Source organism: Hippoglossus hippoglossus, chromosome 4, assembly GCF_009819705.1.
Source record: "Hippoglossus hippoglossus isolate fHipHip1 chromosome 4, fHipHip1.pri, whole genome shotgun sequence".
Taxonomy (NCBI): Eukaryota; Metazoa; Chordata; class Actinopteri; order Pleuronectiformes; family Pleuronectidae; genus Hippoglossus; species Hippoglossus hippoglossus.
In genome coordinates, this window is record NC_047154.1 from 1,488,018 (window position 1) to 1,512,483 (window position 24,466).

The 24,466-nt window shown below is 39.5% G+C and overlaps 1 protein-coding gene across 4 annotated transcripts in view; it reads left to right on the forward strand.

Moving 5' to 3' along the window:
• The first annotated feature begins 1,311 nt into the window (after positions 1-1,311).
• The window catches only part of nfic (nuclear factor I/C), a 35,058-nt gene continuing 11,903 nt past the window's right edge, over positions 1,312-24,466 (forward strand). The window contains exons 1-4 of one of the 4 annotated variants that reach the window (XM_034583348.1): positions 1,312-1,724; positions 13,872-14,042; positions 14,313-14,489; positions 15,681-15,864. In XM_034583348.1, the coding sequence (XP_034439239.1) occupies positions 1,722-1,724; positions 13,872-14,042; positions 14,313-14,489; positions 15,681-15,864 (535 nt within the window). In that variant the 5' untranslated portion in view covers positions 1,312-1,721. Of the gene's footprint in view, positions 1,725-5,021; positions 5,471-13,871; positions 14,043-14,312; positions 14,490-15,680; positions 15,865-24,466 lie in introns of those variants that run through there. The other 3 variants (XM_034583349.1, XM_034583346.1, XM_034583347.1) reach the window with 3 other exon arrangements.

The following is a 24,466-nucleotide window of genomic DNA, read 5'->3' on the forward strand; positions in this document are numbered from 1 at the left end:
ACCCCACATCTACAGACAGTGGAGTTCAATGATACACAATACATTTGCATAAATCATGAATTAAAAAAGATCTAGTGGATATTTAGCATGCAAATTCATTCAAAAGCTAGGTCTAATTAAAAAAATGTTGTGAGATTTTATCCTCATCTCACTGGCAAATGGGATTAAGAAGAGGAGGCTCATAAAACCCTGAGCTGTTTCTGTTTAGTTGATAACATGATGAAGACCGTGGGATGTGGGTGAAAGCCCTGAAAAGGGCTAGGGTGTGTAAGTGTGAGACTGATACAATGGATAAGTTTAATCACACATATCCTGTTTTTTATCAATTCAAGGCTGAGATGAAGCAAGTCAGTATTCCCTCCCAACCCAGCTGCCCCAGGATGGGTGGAATGATGCTGTCTTTGCAAATAACTTTTCATTTCTCAGGGGCATCGCCACTTCATAGCTATGGGAAGAAAGTGGTGAGCCACAGAATACCTCTCGCCTTGCTTCTGAATGTTGCTTTTTCAATATTCTGCTTGCCCCTCCAACAACACAAAAGCCCAGAGGGCATTTTTGTTCAATTCTACTTTGATTACTTACCTGTGTGGATGGATGTCAATAAAGTGATCAGCTTTAATCATTGCACTGGTCCCAAAGGGAATCAAGGACTCCATATTCCCCTCTGAGTATATTTAGGCTATCAGTGAGTAACCAGAGCAACCCATGCTTTAATAAACGTATTTCCATAAGAAAAATAAAACAGCAGTGAAGGCCAAAGGACTTGACAGGAAGTGAATATGGGTCAGGGTCGAACCCAGCTGGACGCTGCGTCACAACCTGACACCTTGATGGTTCAGTGTATAGTGGCATGTTGCAGCTGAACACCCCTCACCTCACCCTCCCCCTCCAAACATGAAAGAGAACATGTGGTAAACTTCAGTTGTCATAAAAGCTCAAAAGGTGTTTAGTTCAACCAGTTTGGACTACTTTAAAAACCATGGTGGCCTCCGCAGAGAGGTCCCCATGTAAATACAAAGTAGTTAACTGTAACGAGCCCCATTCTAGGGTAAAGAAAACCACAATTCGTGCAATTTAGATGAAACACACTAGTGAAAACATCACTAGGATTATTTTATATACAATTTCTGCCAATAGATCCCTTTCACCTACTCTCTAAAAAAATGATTTAGCCTAAAACAGCGACTTTATGTATTTCATTTAAATGTTACATTTCCACGTAACTCTTTTACATAAATTCAACTAAAGGGTCACTTTTAATTAAGTTTATACAGGTCAACTGGGAGGGGCTCTCTGCCACTTGTCTTATTCTTTAAAATAAGAAACCAGAGCATCACAAAAAGTTATGGTGAAGGATGAGGGGAAGATGAAAGTGTGAGGAGAAGAGTGAGAGAGAGAAAAAGAACATACATGCGGGGATGAAAGGAGAGAGGGAGTAGGATGGTGCCGACAGTAAAGAAGGAGCAGAGAGGTGGAGGGTGAATGTAGCACCGCTCTGTTCTGCCGCAGCCTCCCGGGGGGGGGGGGGGATGTGAGGTGTGGGGGTGGGCGGTGGAGCCCGAAGCTTGACGCGGGACGCTCCTGGTCTCGAGCACCGCGGATTTACTCCAGCTGGCACGCGCACCATGGCAGAAATGGAAACCCTCCGGAATGATAAGGACCGGCAGCGCGAGATGGGCAGGCGTTGAGTTCAGCTCCAGCGGCGGCGGCTCGGCTTGGAAATGGTAGGACAGCCATCCTGCTGCAATGTAGCGGAGTGCTTCTTCCTGATGGTGTGCTGCTTCGTGTTTTACTAAATATAAAAATACAAAAAAGACGCAATGCGAGGAGTTGAATGCCATTAGCTACGCAGCTGAAAGTGGAGCAGAACGCGGAGGTGGCTCCATCCCTCGAAATGTCAGCGAGTCTGTGTTCACCGTCTGTTAGTTTGTGGAAGCGTTCGAATTCAAATTATAGTCCCATGCGCGACGTTTCCCTTTGGGGGGGGGGGGGGGGGGGAATCTGTCGCTGAATTCCATTCAAAAATCTGCCAAGTTAAATTTCACCCTGCACACCTGCATAAACATGCGCCGGCCACAGCTCGACTAGGGAACAGCGTCGAAGTGTCAGGTCCATGTTTGAATTCGGCGCAGGCACCGACTCACCAAACAGCCCGCACTCACAGAAAACCATAACTTTCTGAATCGGATCGACCGCTCTGCCCATCGGTGTGTTCCTTCACACACACACTGCACAGGGCGGAAGCCAGTAGCGTGGAACCACCACTAAACCTGACGTTCTGTGGACATTACGGTCATTTTGGAAATCATACATGCGCCGAATTTCCCCTGAAGACCATCTAACGTGAGAGGCTTCCATGTCACGGAGCAGGTGACGCGTGTGTGGGAGTCATGGGGCAAATGGACTCAGTCTGCTGTACGTTACGCTGGGGTTTGGATCAGCGTTGTCTCCGTGACGGAGAACGGGACGTATTGGCGTTAAACAGCCTCTATTCCACCGGTAAATCTGGTGTCCGGCCCCTGGTGGTGCGTGAATAAGCGGACAATATGTATTATATGTGTTGGCCTGTGTGCGTGAGTGTGTGTTTATGTGTGAGTGTGTGTCTATGTGTGATTGTGTGTTTATGTGTGAGTGTGTGTGCGTGTGAGTGAAAGTTGTGGAGTTGAGGGATTTCGTGAAGGCGCGTGCAGCGGCGGGCCCAGCTGCCCCGCTCCCGTTCGTCACGCGGGACGGCGCGAGGCCAACTTGAAGTTCAGCCTCCTTCTCCCGGCCTGTGTGCGTGTGGGTTTGTGTGCGCGCGTGTGTGTCTGTTAGTCAGCAGAAAATGGCCGCAGTTGAAGCCAGCGGGCCGAGTTAGAATGACAGGCCGACAGAGGGCCTCCTGTCCCGGCATGCAGCTGGGGCAGAGAGCCGCTACGGAGGCAGGGACCTCCCGTGCCCGCAGCGGAACATCTGAGCTCATGTTGGGAAGCGAGCCACTTGACAACAGCACATATGCCACAATGGAGAAGAAAGCAATCAAATATGAACCCTACCTTCATCTCCACCAGCTCCAAGAGGTGACACAGACTAAATGTGAGACTGTGTAGACTCTATTTACCTGTACTTGCTCTGGCTAAATCCTCCTGGACACAGATTACAACACATACAAAGCAAAAATACAATCACATTGCTTTACGTTAGATGATGTGACAGTATTGATTTACTTATGCTGCTTCAGCTCAAGGATCATATAAGTATTTCCTGATGAAAGTAGGGAGATGAAAGACAGAATATGAACAGAATATGGTCCTAACTTTTCCATAATTCAGCCAGTAGTACAATTATATCTAATGGTGAGTTAATAAACTATGTATTCAGCAACATGGTTTAAAACAGGGTTGTCAAATCAATTCTACTATCCAACAGAGTCAAAGCAGATCAAATCTCACTAGCACCAGCTTTAAAGCTGTCCACATGTAATGTTGAAAGATGGATCAGTAATAATAATCATTTGTTACTTTAATTTATTACCAAAGAATTCAGTTCATGCTACCGAAAGAGTTACTTATTGACCACACAGCCTCTGTTATTGGTTCTATCCTTACTGAAAATGTTGACATTAGTGACATATTAGTTCAGTTTTATAGTACATTACATAGTGTAGGCTACTTTATCTTGTAAAATGTACTATAACATTGAAATCATATAATGTAAATGTAACGGTATCATCCATTTTGTATCATTCTATTTTTTTTATTGTTCATTGTGTTGGTTTAATAATATTAATATATCTGTAGCCTCAGCACTTATTTTAAGTGTCAGATACAAAACAACAATGCAGTAATGATACTTCATGTGCACAAAGACAGTAAAGTTGTATGGTCTCCTCAATCCATTTTCTACGCAAGTACAAATAGCACTACCACAGTGTTACAAGTAAAAGTATGTAACATGATCCTACATTTTAGCTGTATTAGCTAAATGTACTTAAAATATCTATAATCTTAAGCATGCAGGGAAGAAAAAAGAGCACCATGAGTGTTATGAATGCAGCTATATTATTGGATTTTTATCGGATATTATTACAGATGCACTGCATGTTTAAGTAACATTTTTGTGTTGTAGTTTCTCCAAGTGTTGCTAACTTTAGTCAGCTTAGTTGTGAACTAATGTTAAAAATATTTCAAATACTGTTGAGTAATTTGATTTAAAACAATGCATTAAATTATATAAGTGGGTGAGAGCTTTATAAGTAGAAGCACACAATTGAGCACAGTGACCTCTGTATGGGTAGTACTATATATACTGTATAGCTTACTGTATGTACTGTGTGTATGACTTGTGTGTACTGTGTGTGTATGCATACTGTGTTTACAGTAGGTAAAGTGTATGTACACTGCATGGATATTGTGTGTAATCTATGTGCTGTGTATACTGTATGTATACTGTATGCATAGTGTGAGTACAGTAGGTGTTGTGTATATTGTATATACACTATGTGTACTGTGTGCACTGTATGTATATTGTATGTATACTGTGTGCACCGTATGTGTATTATATCTGTACTGTGTGTACTGTATGCATGTTGTATGTGTACTGTGCGCACTGTATGCATGTTGTGTGTACTGTATGTATATTGTATGTGTACTGTGCGCACTGTATGTATATTGTATGTATACTGTGTGCACCGTATGTGTATTATATCTGTACTGTGTGTACTGTATGCATGTTGTATGTGTACTGTGCGCACTGTATGTATATTGTATGTGTACTGTGCGCACTGTATGCATGTTGTATGTGTACTGTGTGAAGGTTGAGGGTTGCTCGTGTGAGCCCAGTGTGAGTAGCAGCAGAGGCTGGTCAGTGTGTGTTGACAGCAGTGTGCTGGCTGGGAGCTGGTCCCGAGCTGACCTGTAGAGTGTGTTGTGAGGCCGCTGTGCAGAGACAGAGCACAGAGCAGCTGCTGCGGCTTTAAGCCCTCCGTCTGGGATGGGCTGAATTCATAACGTCATTTCACTTTTCTCTTTTATTCTTCGCCCCCTCATCACCGTCCCTCTCTAGACGAGACAGCCCCCGTGCTCCGTTACACCTCCGGCCATATTCTCCTAAGAATGATTATTCGGAACTTTCTCTCTGTTTTTCTCCCCGCGAGGCATTTTTACGGGGCCTCAACTTTTCTGGCGTGTCATCATTTCTGGAGTTAACGCGGCGGAGTCATCCGAGGCGACCGGAGCCCGCTCCTCTCTGGATTCTTAAAAAAACTCAGAGTTACAGCCCAGGAAATGCAGCGTTTTCTCTAACCCGGAGGTAGCACTGCTGAAGTGAACGAGCGGGGGAAGAGCATGTAGAAATCCGCACTAATAAAAAGAAATGACGACGCGATGGAAATGAAGGTGTTCAGCCCAGGGATGTTTATGTTAACACAGATCCTGGTCTGACTCTGCTCCGCCTCATCAAAATGATGTTTTCTCCCCTCTCCCTCTCTCAGGTAAAACTGCTAAGTCTGTGCTTCTGTTGTTACATTCGCTCTGTCAGAGGAGAGTCCTGCCGGCAGCGAAATGAAGCCATCATGTAGCCTCGTTAACTAATCATCAATGACACTGTGTTGACTCGATAGTGAAAGAAAACTATTTAACGACCTATGTCTTATCTTATCCTTTACAAGAAGTACGAGCTCATGCTGCTGCCATTGTGCAGAACAGGGCAGGCAGTAGTATGAATCATGGATGAAAATGTGGAGCAGGTAGACAAGGGGTGGAGAGCTGAGTTACACCAACTGCACCAGGCCTGTTGAACTGGGATTTGAATTAACATGTGTGCAGTTAGCTGCAACATGCTGAAAGGAGTGTTTGAAAGAACTTGTGTTAGATTTATCCTCTCTGCAGTATGTTAGCACATAACATGTGTTGGGAAAGATGGTTCCTCTGCGTCTCTTCACACCAGAGAAAGTTTGAACAAACACAACTATTTGTGCCCATATGCAGATCTAAATCTATAGAGTATAGATCAAAGAAAGTGGGACAGCTCTTTAGTATGTGAGATGTGAGGCGAGCTGGAGTACAGAGTGAGGATCGCTTTTCAGCTGGTGCTGGTTTTTGATTGCCACAAACATTATTCTAATATAAAGCTGTTCCTGTATATTACTCTCAGCATTGCTTATTCTTAAAGTTGACCACTATCATGCAAACAAATTGCACCACATTCAAATATTCTGGTTGCCCGGAACTTAATCTGAAAAAGATTACTTAAACTGCAATTCAATACACTGCTGATGATATGCTGGTACTGCAACATCTCCTTATAAATTCTGCTTTTAGCACTACTATTTCAAAACCTATTCTGATTCTGCCAGCCCCTGTTATTATTTTTGTTATTACCACAACCTGTGCTACTTTCACTATTTCTGCTACTACTGCTCCTTGTTCTGTTTAAGTAGTGCTACAGTGGTAGCCATATTTAGCACTGCTTTAACTAATAATTATTTTGCTACAAAGTTTATTACTAGTTCTGTTGCCACAGCCACATCTTCATTACTACCAGTTGTTCCCAAACAAGGCGTAGGGTTCGGGGGGGTCTCAAGATGATTTCCAGAAATCAAATAAAATGTAACAGTAATAATAAAAAGTATATTTTATCCATAATTGTTACAAAAGATACAAAATAGTAGTTTTTTTTTTAAGTAATCAGATTTTCTTTGTCCCCACATGACCCCTAATGTAATTGTGACTTGATTGTTGCAGCAGGACGATTTGCAGGATTACAGGAAACATTGAGACATGTGCAAGTTGGGAATTTGTTTTTGGAAACTAGGTCAAATATTTTTTGTATTCTACAACCAACTTCAGGAATAATGTGGTAACAAATCTCTGGCACCTTTTATTTGGAGGTCAGAGGATAAAAATGTTGGTCTATGCTATCATTAAAACCGCTGGCTGTAACAACAGATCCCCAGATTTTTATGTGCAGTGTGCATTAATGCTACACTATAAAGCTTGTTTAGATTTTCCCCAAATCAACCATTCAGTTCATTTTACAAATAACAAAAGATTTCTTCACTCAGATTTAGTGAAGAAAGCAAAACAATGGTGACTTCCTACCTGGGAAGCAGTCTTGAAGTTTGCTTGTCTGTCCATTCCTCGTTTATTTTTATATAGTTGTTAAGGATCCACTGATCAAAATAATCGAAAGGGTTTTTCATACAGGTTTATCACGTTGTAGATATTGCCATTTGAAGTCGATAGCAATGGACGATTTCAACTATTCCAAGAAGCTGATGACGGTCTTCTGCAGGTTTTAGCATGCACTATTAGAGGCTATTGGCTTTATCAATCATTCTCAGTTGAAGAAAGGCATTTGCCCTTTGCAATGAAAGTAGGCAAGGAGAGGTAAGGAAGGTTTAACCCAAAGATAGTGACCTGCGTTTGAGTGTGAATGTTATGTTGGACAACATCATGATTTTCATACTTCCTGCATAAAGTGACCTAGATATTGTTATTCAAATATGATTTCTCATAGCCATATGTGAACAGATGTAGTTTAGGTTGTGTTTTGGTCCCATGCTTAACAGGCACATTTCAGATACTGGCCTTAAAGTTCCTCAGTTATAAACTTCTTATTTAAAAAAAATCATGAATTTTAAGTGGTGACTTTCCCTCTGTTACTTTTTGCTGTGACATGGTAGCTCTGTGGTTCTGGGCGGCTGTGGTTGAGGGGGGTACTTGGGCAAGATACTGAATCCCGAATTACCCCTGACGGCAGTGCCATTCTCATAGAAAAAGTGCTGCCAATAGAATGTATGTGTGAATGGGTGAATGTCAAAAAACTGTACTGTAAAGTGCTTTGAGTGTCATCTAGACATTTACTTCAACAGAGTAGGTTTACTATTATAATAAAAAAAATTACACAAAACACACAATAAACACACTTAAAGTTACATTTGACTGATAAGGTTTTTTTTTAAATTTCCTGTACAAATATCTTGAAAATATAATTATCATGAAGGATAATCTCATTGTGAAAATCTGCTATTGTGACAGCTCTATGTGGAACCATTTTTCTATGGCCTCTGCTCCACTGGGGTCACGTTTTAACAGCGCACTCTTCTAGCCCTCCCAATGCCACTCTGTTCAGCTCACTTTGCTGCTGTAGTCTGAGGGGAGATCAACACAATAAGGCTGCTGGGTTTTGCTGATGTGGAACAAAACCAAAATCACTTCGGGCAGTGTAATTACCAGGAAAGACATTTTAATGAAGGACATACTGAAGCGCGCAAGGTATAAACTAGAAAATGACTTTTCAAATGACTGGGATACCTGTGCTGACCGGAATCTGTCCTTGTGCTGCAGCACGCACATTGTAATTTGTTTTCCATCAAACTATTAACCAGTCTTTCTTCTCCCTGTCATCATTAAAACTGTTACACCTACTAAAGCACCCAAAATATGATGTGTTTTTGTGTTAGTGCCACCCAGTGTTTTGAAAGTGGATTACTTTTAATGTGAAAGAGGGGCAACAGGAAATATTGGTTTAGCATTAGTGATTTATGCCCCAGCAATACTCAGCGCCACTTGAGCGATGGCCTCTGTAAACAGTCAGACAGAAGGTTTTTACTAGAGGCTGAAGTTTTCCACTGTATCTTTACTGACGAGTTGCTGAGAAAGAGTGAAACTGTAGGAGCAGTGTGTTTGTGCCTGCTGGTGAGCTGCACACCAGGGTGATAATTGTAATATTTTAAAAAGTAATAATTGAAATTAATTAATATTGTGTTAAGATGTTAATCCAGTGCCTCTTTCAATTACTTTGTGTTGCAGAAACCACAGTTTATGGCTTGCCTCTCTATCTTTCTTTCTCTCTCTTTCTTTCTCTCTCTCCACTCTCTCTGTGAAAACATAACCTCTTTGGTGGAGGTAAAAATGAGATGAAACACAATGAACAGAGTATAACTTTTTGTCTGTTGACATGATCATACTGTAATCTAGACTTCTGCAGCAGCAGCAATGTGGATTTGTTATGTAGTAAAAACATGGCGAGCAGACTAGCAGGTTTTGACGGTGCTATTTATGCCATCTATCTGTCTGAAGTGAGGGCATATTTAGATTTTAACACTAACGCTGATAACAAGTTAACTGAAAATGGTTACCTTGTAGGACATGCAGAATGAACTGCTAGCATTCACATGCAGATGCGGAGCGGAAAGGACATTGACAGTAAAAGACTCAACACAGTAGAGACACTGAAATGAAACGAGTACACAGAAATAAATCACATTAATATTTATTTTCTTTGGTTTAGACAATGTTTGAATCTTCGCATTTAAATATGTACAAATAAATATTTAACTGAACAGTTTTTGAAAAATTATAATTTTTGAACATTTCATTGTTTATAATAATATCGCTATAATACTGATAACCATGATAATTTTGGTTGTTGTAATTGTAATATAAAATGTTCACTCCATCTCGTGTTTACCATGAGTTATATTACAATATAAAACAATTTTTAAACTTAACTATACAACTTTCCCTGCTTGCTTTATGCCTACATTAAGAGAGAGAGAGAGAGTGTCAGTGTGAATGAAAGATTCAGGGTGTAGTATTTATTTGTTTATTTAGTGCAGCTGCAAGTATCATAAAAATGTGGGTGTCCTCTCTGGAAGCAGTGTTTGGTTTGTCCCTACTGGGCTGCTGTAGAAACATGGCAGAGCAACATTAGGCAGACTCTGAGGAAGAGGACCTGTTACGGACGTGTCTTAGGTGCTACGACAGCGAATAGCCATTCTTAACAAAAATGTCAGCTCCTAAAGAGGTTTGTGTAGTTGCTACACGAGTCCTTTCAAAACAGGAGTGTATTTATTCACTGAGAGAAATCGTAGAACAGTATTGAAGTCTTTTGTCTAGGGAAAATATGTTTTCACTCTTCTCACCCTTCTATCTTCTGGCCTTTTTCAAGATGATGCTGCTAACAGTTTTGCATACAAGTTATACTGTTCCAAGTTATACTGGGGGGATTGGTGCATATAAGGACATACAATCCTGTGTCTCTCACACATCCACCTACATCTTGATATATAATATTTCTCCTCAGATACGTGACCATTACTGACAATAGTCCATCAATTCATTGACCTTCAGTTATGCTACAAAGTGTTTATTCTAATCAATGCTGCTAATACCCTTATCTTTCTGATGTTCTCCTTTACACGTGACATCTGTTGCACTTCTGTCCGTCCTGGGAGAGGGATCCCTCACATGTGGCTCTCTCTGAGGTTTCTACCTTCTTTTTACCCTGTTAAAAGGTTTTTTTTAGTAGTTTTTCCTTACTCTTGTTGAGGGTTAAGGTCAGAGGATGTCACACCTTGTTAAAGCCCTATGAGACAAATAGTGATTTGTGAATATGGGCTATACAAATAAAATTTGATAAATTGACAATAAGAATGCTGTATTTAAACCACAATATGGCGAGTCTGTCCATGAAGGATCACTATGTGCCAATGCCCAGCAAAAAGCCACTTATTAGGTTAGCTGTCCTATCAAACTGGACCACTCTCCACTTCACCCTCCAGGCCACTAACTCTCTTGTAACCTGTGTGTCATGGTTGGTTGTTTGATTCTAGCTGTAGCAAGGAGCTTGTATTTGGGCCTTCTTTGTACTAAAATGTAAACCTAAATAATGCTTTTGTCACACCTGGTTCTGATCTGGCATGAAGAATACACATGCCATTTTATGAGGCAGAAAGCAAATACGATGCAATGATGTATGTTGACTGGTGTGGTCCACAATAGTTTTAGCTACATACTCAATTTGGCACATTGACCAATGACGATACATGGTCCAGACATATACTAGGTGTAGACTTAGACTTGTTCCTTAATCAAGCAGCACAAGGATCTTAGGTGTGCTTAATGCAAACATGCCCACATGCTGTTTGTCTTTCTACAGATGTCAATGGTAAATGGTTTGTATTTATATAGAGCTTTTCTAGTCTTGATCACCATTCAAAGGGTTTTACAATACAGTTTTTTTCAGTTCACATTCATAGCACTTTCCCTATCACTGTAATTGGGCAATTTGGGGTTTAGTTTCTTGTTGTCCAAGGATATTTTGTCAGGGGGGAGACTTCAACCAACGGCCGATCCTCTGGTTAGTGGACGACCCATGCTATCTTCTGAGCCACAGCTGCCCAATGTTGTGAGATGACTCATTGACATAATGCCCTGAACCACAGAATAATCTCCCGTTCTACCAAGTCTCAAAGGTGCTCTACTGGATTCAGATGTGGTGAAGGGGGAGTGTTACTGAACTCACCCTTTATGAAACTAATTGGAGATTTACTTTGTGACATGGAGCGTTATCCTGTTGGAAGTGGCCATTAGAAGATGGTAAATTCAAAACAAACTCAGACTGTGACATTCAAGCTATGATAGATTGCGATTTAGGTGCTCACATTGCACACAATAGACAATGTACAATGAGACTTGCATACACAGAAGACACCTGCTCACAATGCAGAGTGTGGTGTGCAGATAGTGTGTGAATGCACTGTGTGAATTTGTGTGCGAATGAGTGAATGGCAAAAAACTGAACTGTAAAGCGCCTTGAGTGGTCATCAAGACACATCCCTGGCCTCTTAACCATTTCACTCCTTTTAGGAGTCTGTAACGGGAAAACCTTCTTCTGACTTTGGACGTAGAATCCCATCTATACTCTGTCGACATTTTATAAATTAACTTCCAAAACTGTACAACCAAAGCTTGCTTGATTCTCTAACCATTGCCAAGAAAACCTCTCAACTGGAAATCATAGACCTCAGTAAATATTAATTATGCGGTCAAAGGTCTGAGACCACTTTTCCATTATGGAATTTTGCCCCCCAATGTTATAACTTTCTTCTGGCGGACCCAAAGTGCACAACACAAACACAGTAGATAGATGGTTGTAAAAATGTTTATTGCTCAATTGGTTGGAGCTAGAGTGGGGTGGGGCAGGTAGTGGAGACCAGAAGGAAGGCAGGCTGTTGGTGATCAGAGTGGAGCTGGTAGGCTGAGGCTGGAGCACATGAGGTTGAAAAAAAACAGGATGACGCTGAGTAGCTGGTTCTGGTGCTGCAAAAAAAAGAAGCAATGGATAAGTAGGCAGCAAAGCAAGGCACAAAAAACTCACTAGAAGATATATGTTGAATCACGAAGCTTAGATGTGTTCCCACACTGGTGGTAGGACGATCTGGCGAAGACAGGAGAGATGGGCTGGTGTGTTATAGACTGAGGAGAGGTGGAGTTGACGAGGAGATGGAGCTCAGCTCACAGTTAGTCAACAGGAGGCCCTGCCCAGCTCCAGGTAGACACACACAGGGAGAGAGACAGACAAGAAACAATGGGGGAAGGGAAAACACAAGGCAAGAAAAGGGAGGTAGAATCCTGGTCGTAACACCCAAAAACAACTGCCTTCAATAATAACAACAACATGTTTGCCTTTAAAGAAAGATTGTCCCCATTTGCGTGGGGACAATCGCCTTGTACAGTCGCCTTGTACACATTCCACTCTGAAGAAACTGTTAAAGTTGTACTGTAATTATGTAAAAAGTTACACATTCTCTTTTTGTTTAGGCGTTGTACTTCTACACATTCATTTTGAATTAGAATAATGGAAACAGATTTAAGTTTCAAGTCTCCAACTTAGAGTCATGAACTAAACTTAAATTCGTCAGGTCATTGGACTGTGGGAGGAATTCAGAAGAAAACTATGCACCGCTGCACCACCATGCTACCCTACAATATTAACTGTGTGTGTGTGTGTGTATATGTGTATATGTGTGTGAATAAGGTCATGTGATCCTTTGTATGTATTTGTAATGATTACTCCACTATCACACTGCATTGGTTCAAATCTCTATGAGTATCAGTACTTAGAAGGCTGTAAATTCCATTTACATTTGTACATTAGATGAACCTGTTCACAGTCCAGACAAAAATGTTTTGTTCTTCGGGCTCTGAGCTTCAGTACATTCAATTTCAAATTTGAATAATGGACACTGCTCTTTGTCCCACTATCTCTCTGTCTCTCTCTTAAAACATCAATTAAGTTTTTACTGTCCTTAGTCAGCAGGCAGGCAGGCAGGCAGGAATCAGCACAAAGTCAGCAGATGTCACTGTGGATGTTCATGCAACAAGCATACAGTTCTCAGAAGACAGGCAGACTTCTGCTATTATTGAGTTGTGTACTTACAATATCCAAAATGTTTCCAGTCAAACCTAGAGAAATCAGTAATTATAATCAAGTGTGTGTGCGTTTCATTTGGTCATCAGTCAATCACACTATATGTCCTTTTTGCATGTGTAAGCATTGTGTCGGTTTGCCAGGAGAATCAAAATCAGGCTTTTAATCCAGTTTCAAGCCACATTTTTTATCATTTATCTTTTCAGCTGTATTTTAACCAGATAAAGGATTTTACTCATTGGACGTCTGGATATCAGATAAGTTATGAGAGAAACAAGCTGAGCGAACATTAGTGACAGCTGGACTAGCCGCTCTAAGATAACCTGTGTCCGCCAAATAGTGTCAGAGAAACAGATTTTTAATGTGAAATGTGTTTTATTCAGTGTTTTCACCAATTTGAATCAAAGGGTCTGTTTGTTTTGGACAAGGGGCTCCAGGTAAAACCCTCCTGAACCATGAGCACTGATGGGAGAGGGAGAGGCTGAAAACAACTCTTATGCCCCCCAGCTACTTCATGATGTTACTAAACGCTCTCTGTTGTTATTGATTTGATTTAACAAGAAATTTGTATATTGTGTATTTAAAGTTGGTTTGGTTGCTGATCATTGTGTGTGTGTGTACCACATGTATCATATGTGTTTGTATTTAGGTGTATCTGTTCATCTGTCACATAGGATGAGTTCCATCCGTTCATTGAGGCTCTGCTGCCCCAGGTCCGTGCCTTCGCCTACACATGGTTCAACCTCCAGGCCAGGAAAAGGAAGTACTTCAAAAAGCATGAGAAAAGGATGACAAAAGAAGAAGAGAGAGCTGTAAAAGATGAACTGCTCGGGGAGAAAGCAGAGGTGGGATGGATAAATTGAGTGGTGGAGAGTAGAGAAAATTATTTTGTTTTAAAAATGAAGTTGCTAAAATTAAATAACAAAATTAAATAATTAAATTAACAAACTGACGACATTTTATTTGGAGTCAAACCACAGTTTGATGTTTTACAACATATTTAGATATGATACTTACCATAATTGGTCTGAAAACTATTATAACTATGCTGTTAGAATACATTACTCAATACATTATATGACATAACTCTCTTAACAATGTCATTCTGTTCCTAGGTGAAACAGAAGTGGGCCAGTCGTCTTTTGGCCAAGCTAAGAAAGGACATCAGGCCTGAATGCAGAGAAGACTTTGTCCTGTCAGTCACTGGGAAGAAAGCTGCGTGTTGTGTCCTGTCAAACCCTGACCAGAAAGGCAAAATGAGACGCATAGATTGTCTTCGACAAGCTGACAAGGTAAACAGTTTTCTGGTACACGTTTGGTTATACTGAATTTGTTCAGTTGCAGTGGGGTCAGACTCAGGCTTCAGACTTTTATAACCCCAAAAGCATGCATCAGCAAGCCAGGATAAGTAAATGATAATGATAATGAAAGAGTGGATGGTCTACAGGCAAATGTAAATTCGGCTCATCAATGTAGTGATGCATTGTTTTATTTTCGTTTTGGGCTGAAAAGAAGAATACTTTGCCATATGCAGAACAACAGTCATGTGTGTGTGTGTGTGTGTGTGTTTGTAAAAATCACTTCTGTACAAAACTGGAGCTTACCCAGTATGGAAGCCAGAGAGCAGTGAACCATTTATTGATGGTGATTAACGCCTGTTTTGATATTTAATTGTTTGTCACAGCTGACAGGACAGCAGTCTCCTCTGAGTCTCCATCACATGTTGTTATGCAGCTCAGGGAATATGTAAATGGTTTACTTATAAAGGACAGACAGACATCTGGTTTCATAAATATCAGGCTACAATATCATGTGATCTGATTCATATTTATAAACAGCATCACATACTATATTATTATTATTATTTTGTCATTTTCGTAGTTGCCAGTATATGTGCACTTAGTAAACATTATTTTGTGTAGAATAATTCTGCACTTTTGGTTCGACCAACTCAGTAATTATAAATTATTTTGAGATATTAGGGCAAGGTTTTTATGAAGCTTAATTTTGTGTTTTTATTTTTAATTGTACCTCAATTGTACCTCGATTCCCCATCACAAAGAAATTGTGTTAAAGTGCCCAAGTTAAAGGATGATTGTCAGGGTGAAGGCAATGGAGCAAAACCCTCAGGAGATGTAACACATTGAACCACAGTGGAGAAGAAAATGATCAAAAGTCAGCCGAATTAGTTGAAGTACTTTACACTGTCTGACAACATCAACTCTGCAGTTTGGCTTAAACAATTCACAATATGTCAAGGTGAGGGTTTAGCTCTCATTTCATCCTATTATATTAACAGAATTTTATCATTTTCTCCATCTTGCTGAATGGAAACGATCAGAAAACAACTTCAAAATATTCAAATAATTACTTTCTTTGCACACAAAAGGAAACACTGATGAAGCGTTTTTACATGGTATATTGTTGCACTACCCTTTGAAGAGTTGTATTCATGTTTAGTCAACATGTTTGTCTTTTTCAAGGTGTGGAGGTTGGATCTGGTAATGGTGATCCTGTTTAAAGGAATCCCATTGGAAAGCACAGATGGAGAGCGGCTTGTGAAGGGCGGCCATTGCTCCAATCCAATCCTCTGCGTCCAGCCTCGACACATCTCTGTCTCTGTCAAAGAGCTCGACCTTTACCTCGCTTACTATGTCCAAGAGAGAGGTATGTACCTGCACACACTTCAATGTCGGATTCTACTGTTGCCATTATGGAACCTAGAGAGTTAATTAACACACACACACACACACACACACACACACACACACACACACACACACACACACACACACACACACACACACACACACACACACACACACACACACACACACACACAAAGCAAGAAAAGCTGTAAAATTCTTAAATTTTCTGTTGGTGTCAGGGTAAGAACTTGCAAATTTAAATAAGTGGTCAAATATCTGCAGGAGATGACTAAATCTAAAACAGTGTGGAATAGATCTTTGATAACATAAGATAAGCCAAATTTTCAATTATAATTAAGTGAACGTGAACCACACACAGACAGTGGCATGGTGTCAGCAGTGCCTAAAAACATCGACATTTCTTGTCTTTCAAAAGAATGACTCAAAAAGTATGTTTGAATGTTTGAGTGTGTGTTTGTGCGTGTATAATAAAATGAGAGCCCACGTAATGTGGGCTCTCATTTTATTTTTAGCTGTACTGCGTCTCTGACCAGAGTAACAGTGATGGAAGACCTAGATTTGACTTTCTAACCAGGCTAACTGAGGAAGCAGCACATCTGACTGTCTTTCCAATAAGAGAAACTAGTACAAGCTCTTTCACATCCTGTGAGACAACACAGTGTGATCAATGCATGTACTATAAATAGAGTTAATGTAAATAAAGATAAATTGGTATTAGTGCAGACATTTGCTGATTTGAAAAATTATTTTACAGAAATAAACCTCAGAAAAGATATGCAAAACATGTACAAAAAGTTAAATATTCTTCAAGATATATATATTTGGTTGTATTTGTGATTTATTCTCAATTATAGTGGTTTTGATCTGCAGTTCACATAGATTTTGTGTCCTCTGGTCAGGCAGTGTGTTTGGAGTTCTTGCTGATTCACTGGTGTAGTGTTAATCACCACTGGGAATTAATGCTCTTAGGGTTTTTCAGCAGAGATTTTAAGGTGGTGAATGGTTTTATGGGAAGGGTTGACTTTGACTCTGTCTGTATATTTTGATAGTTTAGTGTATCAGGCTACAGGCACTTTAATATGTTAGATTTAGTTTAAAAACTCTGATTCTCGAGGTATAATAAGACGAGCATTTTAGCTTTTCATAGTAACACACCAGAAAATGCATATCACATGACCGCTCTCTGTTTTAGGGGCTCGTAAAATCTGTCTTATTAATTTAGCAGTGTATTGAATCAAATTAGGGTCAACAGGATTTTGAGTTAAATAAATGCACAGGTGAAATTCAAATGTGTATGTGTGTATTTGTACATGTAAGTGAATCTGTGAAACATTGTGGTTATGTTGCTCACAGACACTATGGGTGTGTTCGAATAGTCAATTTTGCTGTTCTGCACCTGAACAGATACATGTAAACGAAAAGCTGAAAAACAGTTTAAAAGACAGGAGAGAAGGGCATTTGAGGATAGATACTCAATTCCACATTTGAGGTCACTGAGAGCAAAACCAAGAGGAAAGGCACATGAGGACATGACTTGAAAATTGTTTTTTAAAAAAGGACGGTGAACAAAAAGTGGAAAAGAGGAAAACCTTGTTAGAGATTTCAAAGAACTATTTGGAGAACTTCAGGGGCAGAGAGGACCAGTGTAAGCATTATTCAGACTGCCTCACAGTTTGACTGAACAACTGTTTCATCACTACTCCATTCTTCTGTCTGACTTTCCTTCTCACAGCTTGAGAACGTAATCAACCATCATTAATCAATCACTCAGTGGACTCAGGTCATCAGTGCCACAGTGCTCTCTGCACTCACCATCTGACCATCTCCCTTCATGTGTGGAGCTGGTTTGGAAAATACATTACCAGTGAACTTAATCCATATAGCCACAGTTGAAGTCAAGGTTGCTTGATAGGTATTGTCTCAGGTACCTTGAGATACTGTGTAACTTCTTGGAATAAATATTCAAAGATCTATTGGCAGTTGCTAGAGACAGCAATGCTCATTATTATTCCCTGCAATATGAAAAGGTTGTTTTTTGAAGAACTCTGGTTAATAAATATACATTTTTAATAGCAGCAACAGGTCAAGCAGGGTTCCTCCTTTGGGGAGCACGAATGTGCTGAGAAAAGGCCATGGCCATCTGCACATTAGACTATTATATATTTTAGCCTGAAGGGGGTGCAAGTACGAAGTTGATTCAAGGATCATTTTGTATCAGATTCATTTTTTATTTTGTAGAATTTTACCGATCAAATTATGAAATTACAAGTAAACAAGATTAGCAAAGTTCAATATGGGCTGAAGTCGATGGAAAAACAGTTTCCCAGGGTGATGCAAATTGGGGCCGCAGTGCATCTTAGGAAACAATTTTTCAATAAGCAAAAGTTTGTGGCAGTCCAGAGGATAAATATAAATATATATATATATATATATATATATATATATATATATGTCTATCCGGTAGTTCATACGATATTTAGTGTTTATTTTTAGTTTTTTAGATTTTATTCTGGACCAAAAATGTGTCCTTCAGAGCAGAGGTCACTAATAGCCTGACCGAGGTCTGGATCCGGACTCAGATGCTGTCCTATTCAGACCAAGACTCTTATGTTCATTCTTCAGACGGGCAGTTTAAAAACCAGTATGTCTCATATGTTCTCATACTGTGGTGATTGTTTGAAGTGGCAATGTGAAACAAAAACACACCATTTCAACCCACATTTAAAATCCTGGCAGTAACACGCCGAGCTCACTTGTCTCACTGAACAAGACAAGTGGGGGTGGGATATAAAAAGAAAAGAAAGAGCAGCTAAAGCTGTTCAGTTGTTAGGATGTGTTGAAATTGTTGGAAAATAGTTCGAGAAGTGACATTTTTAAAATTTATAATCCCTCCAGTTCACTGTGGAAACTGATTTGACAGTCAGTTGATGACCACATATAGACATTGATACATCTTATATTTCAACATACATTGCACTGGATCATAACTTTAGTTAGACATTATGATGTTTACATTATGATCTTTGCTGGAAGAACTTTTCTCTATGAAGATATATCCAGATATAGCTGGACCTTTCTGAGTTTCAATGCTCTTGCTTTAGAGGAAAGTAAAGAAAAAAAATTTCAAAAAACATTACAATGAATCTGTGTGGAAACATAAACAAATCCCACTGAACTGCCCTTAGTTTGATTTACCTTCTCATGAACCAACATAGGAAGTTTAACTGAAACAAGGAATTGTAGGGAATTTGTGTCCCAACAGTGAAGCTTAACAATGGGTCAGAAAGTCACTTAAAGCCGTGATTACTCATATCACATTCAGAGAGAGATTGCATGACATTTTTCTTAGAAACTACATTTAGTTCTAGCAAGTGGTTGTAGAAGAATTTAAAGGGAATTGGGAGTTTTTTAAAATCATATTCAGAGCTGCTGTTAGTGAGACAACGGTTATCTGAGAACGTCTGAACTGAGTTCTTCTTTCTCATTGGTCGGTTGAAACCATTTGTGTAAATATATTTAATGCAACTTAGAGTGGAGTCTGAAAACCACTGGAAGAAAACACAGTGTTCACATCTGGTTTATATATTGTGGCTGCAGGAGCTGTAAAAGGCTCACTCACTAACAATGAGGCGGCAGTTGATGGAACATGGAACGGTACACGTCAAACAGCACCAGTGATGAATGACACCAGTGACACCAGGTCTCCACAGCAGTTAATAAAATATCAACTACTCTGCAGAATAAAGTTGATGGACAGCCTGTCCGGGGAACAGAAGAGGTTTCACAGCAGGATCCGTGGAGGGCGAGCTCTGACTCACAGTCATGTTACTGAGTCAGAACTGTGGTTTTAATATTGTGGTTGCAGAGACTGTTGTAATTCAGCAACACACCCTCTAAGAGTGCACTAAAAGGATATGATACTATTTCCTCAACGTCATACTGTTTCTAACAGCAACATCACAGTTGCTATTACCTTTGGTGCTGATATTTGATGGTTTTCCAGCATGATGAAACCTGAAGGATATTTCAAATGCTATAAATGCTACAAGACTGAAACCTAATGAACAGCTTCCCCATTCCTCAGTCCTTCAAGTACTCAAAATGCATCTCGACAACTGAAAATCAGCAACAAAAAATCCCTTTGTGTTAAAACTTTTTTCTGTGCGTTGGAATATTTTAATAGACATACTGCTGACTGTTATCCTACATCACCAAGCTCAACAAACTTGGTAGTGCCATATCTGTATGACCCCCAACTTTGATCAGTGGTCACATGTTTGAATTTGACATACCATGTATTGTTTATCTACATGACAAATTTTTGTAGTCGCAATAATTTGAACCTTTCTTAACTCTTGAATGAGAGTGAAAGTATGAAAACGGCAATTTTTCCACTAGGGGGCAATATAGAAAAAAACTGAAACAAATATGGCTCCACTTTTATAATGTCAAGCATGACAAAGTCATATTATGTTTTCAATGTTTTCAATTTTTTATTTTTTAATGAGAAATGCATAAAATCCCCAATATAAAACTGTAAATGCTACAAAACAAATTTACTTAGTAAAAATAATTGCAATATCGTTAGTGTGGCCAGTCACTTAACTATTTTAAATGTTTTTTAGCCATAAGTTTGCCACTATTGTGACTTTCCGGGGTGATATGAGCTACATTCCTGCATTAATTATGCAAAAAAGTGAACTATTAAGACTGTGGAATCATCCACTCATCAAGAAGGCAACCAGTGCAGCAATCACGTGCATTTTCTGCTGGAAATGCAGATACTCAGGTTAGTAGTCAGCATTTAAATAAAGTTAGTTAAATTATAAATACATTGGAGACATTTGGATTGTGTGGCTGACTGAAGGATTGCTCTTTGTCACTGGAAGTTATAAAATTTCCCTTTATGAAAATATTATTCTTGAAGTGTCATACCATTAGACAACAGCCTGATTTGTGACAAATACTTTAGTATTCCCTAATGATCTCCTGTGTTTGGATAATTCCCTAGATTCTTTTTTTAAAGTTCAAGATCATTTTAGCTGATCAAATAGCAAAACAGCAGAGTAATCATTCATTCACAGCCGTAACTCCAGCTGAAACAACTGAAATCTGAATACTGGCCAGAAGATATTTAACCTCACTGAACCATTGGTTCCGCAAGGATAGTCATACGTGTTTCGTTTAAACTTGCACTACTTTATTTATGTCTGTGTGCTGTTTCAGTGTTGGAACAATAACAGAACCCTTACTGTTGATTTAGTCTGTAATTTGCTACCCTCTGTTGCATCTACATCCAAAATGAAATAAATTCTTTACTGGGACTGAATTCCTATTTTCATTCCTCTGTGACCTCAAGTAATGACTTGTGCGAGGTGAGGAAAGTAGGTAGGTGAGCTCGAATCCAGAAGGTTTTCTTATTGTATGGGACAGTGTGTTGTTTCATTAATCTCCTTCAGGATTCTATTACTTTTCCTCAAACCTGTCTGGACATATCATTTTGACAGGGCTGGATCACTTTGGACACTTGGAAAAAAAGTCCACTATGCTATAAATTCATGTCGTTGTTTTTGTTGTGATGGAATCTTGGTATAGGCAAACTTTTTTGTGGGTGTGTTACCACATTTCTTCATATCTGTTCTTTATACTTTTTCAAACTGTTCACTGAAGAGTGCTGCCCACACTGTGATGTTAGCTCCTCTCTGACCTGGAACATCCACTTATTGTTAAGGGCTTTTGAATGACTGGACTCAAAAGTGCAGAACACAGGCTCAAGAAGGTTTAAGAAGGGGTTTAAGAAGGGGTTTAAGGGGTTTAAAGCTGAAAGTGGCAGGTAACAGCTACACACAGAGTGTGTGGAATGGACTGAATGATTTAGTAAAGACTGGAGAGAAGATCCAGGGTTTTATTCCTGCAGCCGCTGGTTGGCAGTTGAGTCGTGGGTGTTTGGGAGAATTGCCAAGAGCCGCAGCCTAAAGGACAAATTGGCTTAGACAGGATTGACAAGGTGTTTTGGCATCAGTTTTGTGAGTTGTCTTGTCATCCATCTTTAAATGCAGTCATTGTTATATTTCTTCCCCTGAGACAAGTGTGTATGTACCTCGGTTGGTTGTTGAACAGACATCTTACCTGAACACACTGATATATCACATATATATAGCACAAGTTCACAGTGTCCTCTGAAACTATTTTCTTACAGGATATTTTATTTGATCTTTTTCAAGTCTGGCATTTTTGTTCAGCAGACAGTATTTACTTTAAAAAAGGGATAATGTTGGCCAGCACTCAGTCCCATAGTTGTGTCAACGATGACTGAGCACCTTAGAGTATTCTACCTCTTCCTCCGGTGGGAGACAACCTTTGTATGTATCTTTCTCTCTTTCTCTCAAAGAGAGACCATGGTTTACAACGTGGTCAATACCTACCACCACATTCTTCCTCTCCCTGCGACTCTTTTTCCACACCGACCTGTCTTCCTTCATCCATCTGTCCCCTTCTGTCTGTTTGCTAATAAAAACAGGTCACCTGGGTAGGCTTTCAGATGAAATTGCAATCAGCTGTGTTTGAAATGTAAATGTTCTGCAAAGATCTGAATGTATTTTGATGTGGTCACAGCAGAAATGCACTGAATTCAATCATTCTGTTTTGAATGTGAGGAAAGAGCTTGGGGAGTTAGATTTGGAAAATGTGGTAATTGCATGCAGCAATGGAACATTTTTGGCAGTTTGTGTGTTTCTCTGACTGTGTGTGAAGTTTTGACAATGTGACTTCAGTTTTGACCAATTCATGTTCGCAATCAAAAAACACTGGAATCTTGCATCTAAAAGGTACCAATGCAAACAACTCCAGAGGACTGGCATTTGTCCCCAACAAGAAACCTCTGTCACTCAGACTGACCTAAAAACACAAACAGGCAGTATTACTCTACACAGTATATTTATTTGACATAAACTCTAAACTCTAAGATCCAATTACAACAACAAATCAATCATAACGATATGCGTTTCCCAATTTGTATAGAATAATTCAAAGTGCATAAGATGAAAAACATTATGCAGTACAAAACCATTTTCATATTCATATTCAGTGTACTGCACATACACTACTTTTAAAGAGTAGCTACATTTACAGTATAGAAATACAATAGTGCTAGTCAGTCCTTCATTTGCTATCTTGCATTTGGTTCTCATTAATATTGCACCTTATGTCCTCTTCCCTACACCTGAGGAGAAATCTTTTTACATTGTTGATCCAATCCAGTCTTCAGGACAGTATATCGAGATATTCCACCATTTAATGTGTCCAAGAGGGAGCAGCACTTTGTTGCCCAGATGGAGGCTGTGTGTTCAGAGTCAAAAGCTGCTTTCACACATGCACTGAAACCCTGAACTTTTCTAGAAATTACCCAGAGAATCTGTATGTGTGACTGCAAATGTTCAAATCTGCTGAATTAAATCAACTTAACACTGCTCCATGGTACAAAGTCTTTGTAATGTCTGAGTGACTCAAACCAACCAACCACACAAGGCAGAATGCAAACACAATGGGATTACATCATGAGTATGTTATTTGGCATAATAATTTTCCAGTTTTCAACTACATCCCCAATTTCACTCCTGGACTATACATTGTCCAGCCCTATAAAGGTTTTGACTGAGTCTTAAATGTAGCAGGATGTAGGAAATACAAGTCTAATTTGCACTAATTGTGTTATATTTTTAAATTAAAAAAATGTTACATGTGAAAAACTAATTGTAAATAGTAAAAACTGCATATATGTAGTGGTCGCTATTGTTTTTGAAATTGAGAAAAAAGTTAAAACTTTTGAAGGATGTGGTCATTGAATATATTGTGTTTCAAAGCAGTGAAAATTGATCTGACTGTCCACACAGCTGCTGATCTCCTGACTGTGTGTAGAGTTTTGCAAAAATGAACAAAGTTTTGAGAAATGCATGTTAACAATTTTAAAGAAAAGAAACCAAGACCTTATTGTAATGCTGCCTGTTAATGTTTTTTTAGGTCAGTCTGTTCTTAGTGACAAACTGTCATAATTCTGTATAACTGTGGGAGACCACATGTAAAAACACGGCGACACACCAATTATGTATTCGTGGAGGCATGCTTTTGATTTGGTTCACATATTCTCAATAGACTTACAGCAGACATTGTTTAAGGGATAAAACCAATCAAACTCGTAATCCATTCAAGACACGAGTGGGTCAACATACTCATGACCTGTTACACCAATGTGATTGGCTACACCTGCATGACAAGTACAAAAAAAAAGGAACTCGCTCTGCAGGGAAAATGTTCTATTTAAAATGCTCTGCCCTGTCCCTAAATCAGATGTGTGCATGGATAGAATCTGGAGGATATGAAGACCAGACCCTGTCAATGATTCATTCACCAGCTTTGTATTTTTCATTCCTAAGCTGCACTGTCTGCTGCTGCTCTGTGTCTGTTGCCGCTCCTTAACCATTGTCTGCTGCTTTTGACTGGTCTGCTGCTGTAGGTTTTGCCCCACACTTTTGATTAATTAAATATAATGATTTACAAGATCATTTTTAACCTGTATAGCTAGTAGTTTTCTTTGTTAAATT